The following is a 10,000-nucleotide window of genomic DNA, read 5'->3' as shown; positions in this document are numbered from 1 at the left end:
TCAAAACGAAGGATATATAAAATCTCTAAAAAAAAAGAAAAAAAAAAAAAAAAATTCCAATATGAATTTTCATTCTAACATCGAAGAATGGTAATATATAAAAATGTATTTTCGTGACGGACGTAACACGATAGGCGTATTATCGATTTTTTTTGCCTGAAAATATACTTATATATACATATACGTATATATGTACGTATGTACTTAACATTTACTTACCAACCCAACCCACCTTCCCCATTATTCCACATAATGGCTCAAAGTGAGCCCCATGTAATCTGAATTCCAACGTCCGATGCCTGTCAATTTTGCCAGAGCAAACAGTCGGATCGAACGCTTTTAATTCTAGTTTTCTAACCTTCCCACCCATCACCATTCTCCCTATCCCTTCAACCCATCCCTCTTCCTCCCTCCCTCATTCACTCCAATCCACCAGTTTTTGATATGACAATCGCTAAAAATTCGCTTTTATTAAACTCCCTGTCATTTTTCTCTCTCTCTCTCTCTCTCTCTCGCGTGCAAAGTCAAACGAATTGAGAGAACGAAGTTCGAATTTGCAAAAAAAAAAAACAGAAAAAAAAAGAAATTGACAAAAAAGGAAACAAAAAAGAGGGATAATATGTCATTTGACAAATGACAAGGGAAAAAAAATGAACTAGTTATATTTAATGATTGTTGATGTTTAAATGGTTCAATGACCGATAATAACACCGATAAAGACGATAATAGCGCTATGCTAGAGAGAGAGAGAGAGAGAGAGAGAGAGAGAGAGAGAAAGAGAAAGCATCTTCGATTTGGTAAAATGAAGCGAAGTAAATAAGCGAGACCACTTAGGTTCATCAAGAAAGTAATACTTGCGTGACTCAGCTGTACCAACACACCAAAGTACATTTATATATATATATATATATATATATATATATATATAAATATATACTATATAATATAGTATATATAGTATATATTTTATATACATATACCATACGTATATATATTTATCGTATAGACAATTATTCCTTCGTCTTTAATAAAGAGGAACTTGTTCTTGGTCGCGTAACTTCGTTAATTACGTCTTTGTGATAGGCGTTACTAAACGAAAATTCATTACCAGCTGGATTATCTTGCGTAAGTAGAACGAATTAGTGCCTTCGCGTCATTACTTTCTCTCGCCTAACGTTAATTTCTCTCGCTCTCTATTTTATTTTATTTTATTTTATTTTATGGTTTGCACCTAGTAATAACACTAAAAAGATAGATAAGGATAGAAAGGGATAGAGAGAGAGAGAGAGAGAGAGAGAGAAGAAGAGAGAGAGAGAGAGAGAGAAGAAGAAGAGAGAGAGAGAGAGAGAGAGGGAGAGAGCTCTTCTCTCTTTGAGAGTTCTAATTTTTATTGAGATTTTTAGACCCTTTTATTTTCCTTTCTCTCTCTCTCTCTCTTTTTTTTCTTCTTCTTCTTCTTTTCTTTCTTTCTTTTCTTTTTTTCTCTCTCTTTTTTTCTTCCTTAAGATCCTACGCCACATTTCTCTCTAACTAATTATAATTAATTTTCAATCCAATTAAAATGAAGATGAAGGAGAAAAGATAAAAGTACATTATAACATTATACGACAATTCTTCGATGTTATTGAATTTTTTATTCTCAATACGTTCATTTTCATCGTAAGATTTCGAATTGCATTTGAACGAGTGAAGATTGCTATGCAACGAAATAAATAAAAGTTGATATTATAAGCGAAGGTAAGAGAGTGGACGAGCATATATTTACGTATATAGAAATGTTGTAGATATTCGACAGAACAAAAACAAAAACAAAGAAAGAGAAAAAGAAAAAAAGAAAGAAAAAAAAAGAAAAAAAAAGAAATAAAAATAAAATAAAATAAAAAAAAAAGAAAAAGAAAGAGGAAAAGAGATAAAAAGGGAAAAACAAAGAGGGGAGGAGGCAAAAAGGTGTAATGGGAGGGATGAGGGGTGAAGCGGGAGAGAGAGAGAGAGAGAGAGAGAGAGAAAAAATAGTCGAATAATCGAAAGAGAGAAAAGCACTTACGTCCATCAAGAAAGTAATGGTCGCGTGACTGAGAACACGTAGCATTGGGGTTGCGTGGGCATAGAACAAGGACATTCGATTGGCCAACTCATTCCCAACAATTAAATCCTTCTCCGCATTATCCTGTCGTGTCAACGACGCCCTCGTCAATGTCCTACGATAGTAACTGAAATCATTTTGGATAGCTGGAGTTTTCATTTTGTGCTCGTCGAACTTCAAAACGAATTCGAGAATCTCAGCGAGTTGTTTAACAAGAGCCTGTTGGGTTTCCAGGTGTTGCGTTGGCGTTAAATTTCCCGAACATAATTGTCCAAGTATTTTCGGTACTACGCTTTCTAAACGAACAAAAGGATGAGATAAGAGTGAAGAAAGAAAGAAAGGAAAGAAAGATATAGAACAAAAAAAAATAAAAAACAAATAAGAGTAAAGAAATTGTTCCTTTTTCTTCGTTCTTCTTTTTCTTCTTCTTTTTCTTCTTCTTCTTCTTCTTGCTTTTTTCTTTTTTACAATCTCTCATTAGAGACTCTTGAAATTTATTGATTACTCGAAAATAATTATGGAAATATTCGAAAAATATTTATATTTTTTTATGAAAAATAATTCGGAACAAATACAAATTTATTTTTTCGAGTTTTAAATAAATATATATATATATATATATATATATATATTTTTTTTTAAATATTTTTAGATGAAGAAGAAGAAGAAGAAGAAGAAGAAAATAACGAGAGAGGAAATGGAAACGGACGAACCCAATTCCAAAGAAAATTCGTAGAATCTTTTGAGCTTCGCTACGAGCGGTGCTACGGTCAAGTAAGCCTTTCGTTGGCACTCCTCCGTAGGGGCCGATATTGCTTCTCTTATTTCTTTCCCTGCACCTTTGTAACATTGAATCTCCTCCAAAATAGATTCAGAATTTTTCAGGACTCTTTGAACGGCATCGAATGTCTCACGTTCGATATCCGAGGGCTGTGCGTCTAAAAATAAATTATTCAATCCATTGGCTATTGTCAAATAAATATTTAAGAAATAAATTAACAAAGAAATTATCTATAAATAAATATATATATAATAATAATAATAATAATAATAATAATAATAATAATAATAATAATAATAATAATGATATTAAGTACAACGATAATAATAATAATAATAATAATAATAATAATAATAATAATAATAATAATAATAATAATAATAATTTAAGAAAGAAAAACAAGAAGAAGAAGAATAAGAGGAAGGAAAAGGAAAAAAAGAGAGAGAGAGAGAGAGAGAGAGAGAGAATGCTTTGTTTCGATTCAGTAATAAATAAAAGCAAAAAGAGAGAAAAGAGAAGAAGGGAAACAAAAAAAAAAAAAAAGAAAGAAAATTAACTTACTCTCGAAATCCAAAAAGACGTCGTACTTTTGAGGCGTGCAACAGGTAGACTCGTCCCGAGCCAGAAGACTCAAAAGCTTTCCCATCCTGAATCCCCAGTTCCTTCTGGTCAGGATCGACTTACAACAGAAAGGGCATCTAAAATGATAAAAAGTAAGGGATCATATTTACACCGCCCGAGAAAATCGCGGGTCAGAAACAAAAAAAAAAAAAAAAAAAAAAAAAAAGAAAAGAATGTTAATAAATGAAAAGAGAAAAAAACAAAAAGAAGAAGAGGTAGAGAGAAAGAATATAAAAAAAAGAAAAAAAGAAAAAAAAGAACACGAAAAAATGATTACGACTAATAAATGAGTTTGGGAGGGGGAGGGGGAGGAAGGGTAGGAAGGGGAGGAGGAGAAACGAGTATTTACTCTATTTACACTCGGTACTTGTTATTCAAAGGATTAATTAAAAATTTAAGAGCAAAGGTCAAAGGTTAGAGAAGAAAAAGCTCTCTCTCTCTCTCTCTCTCTCTCTCTCTCTCTCTCTCTCTCTCTCTCTCTCTCTCTCTACTCGACAGACAGCTTGCCAGTTATGAAACGTTAATCTTGCATAGAGGAGGTGTATCAACTGGCGCGTTACCTTCGAAGGGTAGAAAGATATGCCAGCAGGAGGAGGAGGAGGAGGAGGAGGAGATGGAGGACAATATAAAAAGTGGGAGAGATAGTCGCGTATCGAAACCGCAGAATAAATGGATTCTCCGAACTCGTCGATGAGGTATGAACCTTCATTTAATTCCAACGAATGAAACTTGCTGCTGACCTCACCTGAATATAGTCCGATAATGGAAGGAAGAGGAAGAGGATTAAATGCACTAGAGGAATAGGAAGAGCAAGAGGAGGAGGAGGAGGAGGAGGAGGAGGAGGAGGAGGAGAAGGTGAAAGAGGAGAAGTTATCACCGAACGATCTTTCACGAACGAATTAGCTACGAAATAATCGACAAGGGGAGAACCGAATCTTCTAGGATAATTGCTAAATTTATGATGGCACGAACGAGAATCGATTATAATTAAAATCAATTTCTGCGGTCTACCGTATGTATGTAAGTCCTAAGTAATATGTATTATCCTATTTAGTCCGGCAGTTATGCTATGTAATAATTTCCGTTCGATTATTAACGAAACCACATGTTAATTGACATTTTCAAAATGTAATACGAAGATCATCACGTACGTATGTACGTAAGTATGTACACATTATGTACGTACGTAGACAAGTTTACTCATAGTGAAAATAAGAAAATTATTAATCCTTCGTAAACGATAAAATGTATTTCTATATAAATTGCTTTCGTCGTTTCAATAAAAACACGAAAGTCACGTTTATTTCTCTCGAGAGAAATCGTACCTTATTAATTAATAAATATTATTTGAGAAATCTATGCCGCACCATATGTCTACTATTATCCATAAGAGTCTTCGTCTTGCAGGTGTTATTAGTAAAAGGAACGTACATTTAATGTACGCCAAGGAAATTCTATTTCCGTCTAACTAAGCAAACTGCTTTTAATAAAATATTCGATCGATAATATACTTTACGTGACTTTTCTTATTCGAGTCACTTTCGAGTCACGTTTTAATCATCTCTCTCTCTCTCTCTCTCTCTTTCTATCTCCATCTCTATCTCTATCTTTTTCTCATATACACGGTGAAAATAATTAAACGTGACATGACATAAAACGGAACGAATTGCGGTAGTTCTAACGGTAAACGATTAAAATACAATAACGGAGTATTCATGATTTTGTTAGAAATCTCTAACCACGTTTCCCTCCTGATATCAAATTAAAATTAAGTATTGTGTTCTACTAAGAAGAAGACGAAAGAGAAAGAGAGAGAGTGAGAGAGAGAGAGAGAGAAAGAGAGAGAGAGAAACTCGCAGTGACGGGATCTAAAATTATACGCGGTGAAAATCTCACCGAGAGATTTCGTCGTCCTCACGACACTTATTTACACGTTACACACGCAATCATTGTAAACGCGCGTACACTCTATATCCATTCGTAAGTGAGAATTTATAAGCCATTTGAATTATATTTAATTACGTGGAAAAATGTAATCAACGTTTTTATTTATCAAAGCCATCGTTCATAAACATATCAATAATATATATATATATATATATATATATCGATAATTAATTCGAGAATAAATGAAACTTTAACGTTAACAAAACTTTTTTCTTACGTAGGATTGATAAAATTGAATCGAAGAAAAGAAAAAAAGAAAAAGAAAAAAAAAGAGAGAAAAAAAATCGGATGGAAAAGAAAGAAAGATGAAAGAAAGAAAATTATTCACAATGATTGTACATACTGTATATATTACAATGAAATATCGTCTATGCATTATTGCTAATCATTATTATAATTGCATTATTACTAATTAGATATCGTCTATGCATAATTACTAATGTATTATAAATTTGTTATCATCTTCCAATAACGATCCAATGAACCACGGAAACTCAATCAACGTTTTTTGATTAATCGCATTTTTATCATCTTCGAGATATTCGATGCAATTATTTACGATGCCAATCGCAGGAATCGTTTTTGTTAAAATTCTATCGACGATCGGATATAGATCTCCCCCACGATTTATATGAAATCTTTCGATCTAACTATGTATAAGTTTACGTTTATAAATCTATAATATATACATCTAACAATTTCAATTGATTTTATTATCGAGATTAAGATTAATGGAGCGATACGTAGGATTATATTCGATGTGTCTTTTATTATCGATAATAACAAATCGATCCGATTAAAAAGACATAAGTGTCTAAATAGATGATAAATTAAAACGAACTTCTTTCAATGATCTCAATCTCCTTCTCTCTCTCTCTCTCTCTCTCTCTCTCTCTCTCTCTCTCTCCCCTTATCCTCTCCACCCATTTTATTCGTTAAAGAACAAAACGATATTTATCGTTAGGATTAAATTTTTTGATAAAAGTGTAAAAATTTCTTTTTAATATTTAGAAAAAATCGATTACAAAGATGTATATATATATATATAATTTTTATTAATCCTGACACATCGAATCGACTAATCGATCCTATCGAAAATATCACAGGAGGATTAAACGTACGTTGCTCTCTCTCTCTCTTTCTCACTCTCTCTCTTTCTTTCTCTCTCTCTCTCTCTTTCTCACTCTCTCTCTTTCTTTCTCTCTCTCTCTCTTTCTCTCTCTCTCTCTCTCTCTCTCTCTCTCTCTATCTCTCTCTCTTTCTCTCTCTCTCTCTCTCTCTCTCTATCTCTCTCTATCTCTCTCTCTCTCTTTACGAACTCGTCTCCAAGGAACAATGAACTTTAGCGGTTATTTCCCTACAACATACGTATGTATGTATGTATGTATGTATGTATGTATGTATGTATGTATGTATGTATGTATGTATGTATGTATGTATGTATGTATGTATGTATGTATGTATGTATGTATGTATGTATGTATGTATGTATGTATGTATGTATGTATGTATGTACATATGTATGTATATATTATAAGTCCATGTCGTCGATTATGGTCGACAAAATTTTCACAAAAACTCGATCTAATTAAATTGTAAAAATCGATTTGTCAACGCCATTGTCAAAATTTTTTACTCCGAGAAAAACAATATCAATATCAAAAAAAAAAAAAGTAAAATAAAATAATAACAATAATAATTACAAGAAGCACGTAAGAATCCACGTAGAATTTCCAAACAATTTCCATAAAGAAAAAAAGAAAAGAAAGAAAGAAAGAAAGAAAAAACGATGTGAATAGAAAAAGAACCATAACACAAATTGCACATGTATGAATATGCGATTCATAAATAATGTTCCTCCGAACAATTTTTATTGGCAAAAGAAATGAATTCGATTGCAAATGCGATTTGGAGTTGCTTCGTTTTCGAAGATGTTTATAATTGTTTGAAAAGAAAGAAGAAGGAAAAAAAAAAAGAAAGAAAAAAAATATGATAATAATAAAAAAGAAAAGAAAATAGGAAATAACAAATATTATCCGATCGAAGGATACACAACACAAACGTAAGAGGAAATGAGATGAAAAGAAAAAAATATCTATATATATATATGTATACATATATATCTATTTAGAAAAAAGAAAATAAAAGAAAAACTATTATTATCGAAAGGAACGTACGAGAAGAAAGAGTAAGAACGAAAGGATCGCAAAACGTAAAATGTGATATAAGTCTGTTTTTTTTCGTTTCCTTTTCTCTTTTTCCTTTTCTTTTCTTTTCTTTTCTTCTTTCTTTTTCTTTTTTTTTTTTTTTTTGGAACACGTTTCGACGAACTCACCGTTGCGGAATCGCGACGTAATCGCGAACGACGACGCATGATATATTTTCTCGTTCTGGCTCGTTCTAATTGAATAAATAAAGCACGAATGAGGAACGTACGCGCCGTGCAGAAGAAGGAGCAACAACTGTCAGTCGGTGCAAGCGGCCATGTTGAGCGTCGCGACGCCGGCCCTTTGTAGTGGCGCGGTTCGAGTCCTCTTCCTTATTTGGTAAACGCCGCGCCGGCGGCGGTACGTACGCGCGAAAAATCAATCGGGGGTTGCTTCCCTTATTCAACAAGAAGATGGCGTACCTATTCGTACCCGCCTCGTACCGCCCGAATTTCGAATTCCACGAAGTGTTCGAACCCAAAGTTTAAATTTAGTCTTTGCAATCCAGTCTAAACTCTCTCTCTCTCTCTCTCTCTCTCTCTCTCTCTTTCTCTCTCTCTCTCTCTCTCTCTCTCTCTCTTTCTCTCTCTCTCTCTCTCTCTCTCTCGCACTGTGACCCCAAAGCTAAACACCTCGCCAACGAATTTGGATATTTTAGGAAACTATGTCTGCTTTTTGGTTTCATCCTTTTTATCTTTTATTTTATTTGATTTTATTTTAGTTCAGTTTAGTTCAGTTTAGTTTAGTTTAATTTAGTATATTTTATTTAATTTTAGTTCGTTTTATTTTTGTCTTTTCTTTTTTCTTTTTTTTTTTTTTTTCGTTAAATAACTTCGAGATAATCGAATTGTCTTAATTAATATATAACGTTGTCAAACGATTAAAACGATTATCTTGGATAAATCGATATATTTTGTTATATTTTAAGAAACTACGTCGTTTATAGTTTGATTTTATGTTATATATAATTTCGAGTTAATTGTTAATGACTTTCAAGATTGCTATCAATGATGATTATTGAAATAATCTTAGATAAATTTAATACATATATGTACTCAAACAAAAATTTAGATATTTCTTTTTAGGAAACTATTATAATATTAGTTTTAATATTAATTTTAATATTAGTTTTTATTTTATTTTGTTTGATTTTTAATTTTCTCTCTTTTTTTTTTCTTTTTTGCTTTTTCTTTTTTTATCAAATACTCTCGAGTTAATTGAATTTCTTTTATTTAAGACATAGTCGAACGATCTAAACATTATCTTGAATTAAATCGATATAATTTGTAAAATGTATCGTAAAAAATTATGCAATATTAATTTCACTTTATATTATATATATATATATATATATATATATATATATTTTATTTTTCCAATAGTTCCAAGTTAATTTAATAGCTTTTAAAACCGTCGACCAGCTGAGTAATCCTGAATAAATCGATATATTTGTTTAACATTATATTCCGTATAATATATTGTTTTATTCAAATAAAATGTAAAACAATGTTTTCAAAATGAAAAACTTTTGGTTATCGATAGAAAAGAGGAAAAAAAAAGCCCCCCTACGATCGACGTACTTACAGCCATTTTATTACTATTTGTTATTTGCTTTTTTTTTTATTTTTTTTTTTTTCCTTTTTTTCTTTTTTTTTTTTTTTTTTTTTTTACATACAAACAAGAAATTTGTATAATGATCTCATTGCCGGTTTTAGGAATATTTTTAGAAATTCCAAGAAGAATGTAGGACAATGGAAACGGATAGAATTCAATGACGTTAGGCGTTTGAGTAAATATTCGTGTTGACCAACTAGTCGAGCTAAAATAAAAAATAATCGAGATATAATCGATTTGTTCGATCAAACATTTCACTTATCGTACGGTTTCCACGTCAATGATTATTCACCAACGATAAACACAGTTCGATTTGATAAGGATCGGATCGACTACTATACTATATTCTAAAAGATCCTATTGTATTTATTATCAATAATATAAATAAATAAATAAAAAAAATATAAATAAATAAATATATATATGTATATATATACGTGAATTTTTCTTATCGTATAAATCTCATATACATTCGTTTTTTTTTCTTTCTTTCCTTTTTTTTTTCTGTATTTTCCTTTTCGAGGATTCGAACTCGGAAGCACAAAAAAGGAAAAAGAAAAAAAGAGAAATAAAAAAGAAAAAAAAGGAAGGCAAAAGGAAGATGAAAAATAAAAAGGAATAAAAAGAAAAAGAAGGAAGACGATTTACTTTCACGACAGGTGGAAGGGATCGAAGTGACCTTACGTGAGGTCTATACGACGTTGAGAGAGAGAGAGAGAGAGAGAGAGAGAGAGAGAGAACTGTCGA

The 10,000-nt window shown here is 31.6% G+C and overlaps 1 protein-coding gene across 6 annotated transcripts in view; it reads right to left on the bottom strand.

Moving 5' to 3' along the window:
* The window catches only part of LOC118447203 (CYFIP-related Rac1 interactor B), a 27,715-nt gene that overhangs the window by 2,912 nt on the left and 14,803 nt on the right, over positions 1–10,000 (bottom strand). For 4 of the 6 annotated variants that reach the window (XM_035878834.2, XM_035878832.2, XM_035878833.2 and 1 more), the window contains 3 exons: positions 3,426–3,562; positions 2,797–3,021; positions 2,045–2,379 (listed from right to left, as the gene is read on the bottom strand). In XM_035878834.2, the coding sequence (XP_035734727.1) occupies positions 2,045–2,379; positions 2,797–3,021; positions 3,426–3,510 (645 nt within the window). In that variant the 5' untranslated portion in view covers positions 3,511–3,562. Of the gene's footprint in view, positions 1–2,044; positions 2,380–2,796; positions 3,022–3,425; positions 3,563–7,767; positions 8,071–10,000 lie in introns of those variants that run through there. The other 2 variants (XM_085656353.1, XM_035878835.2) reach the window with 2 other exon arrangements.

Source organism: Vespa mandarinia, chromosome 4 (genome assembly GCF_050613455.1).
Source record: "Vespa mandarinia isolate Hongniang chromosome 4, ASM5061345v1, whole genome shotgun sequence".
Classification (NCBI taxonomy): Eukaryota; Metazoa; Arthropoda; class Insecta; order Hymenoptera; family Vespidae; genus Vespa; species Vespa mandarinia.
This window is presented reverse-complemented; position numbering and strand designations above follow the sequence as displayed.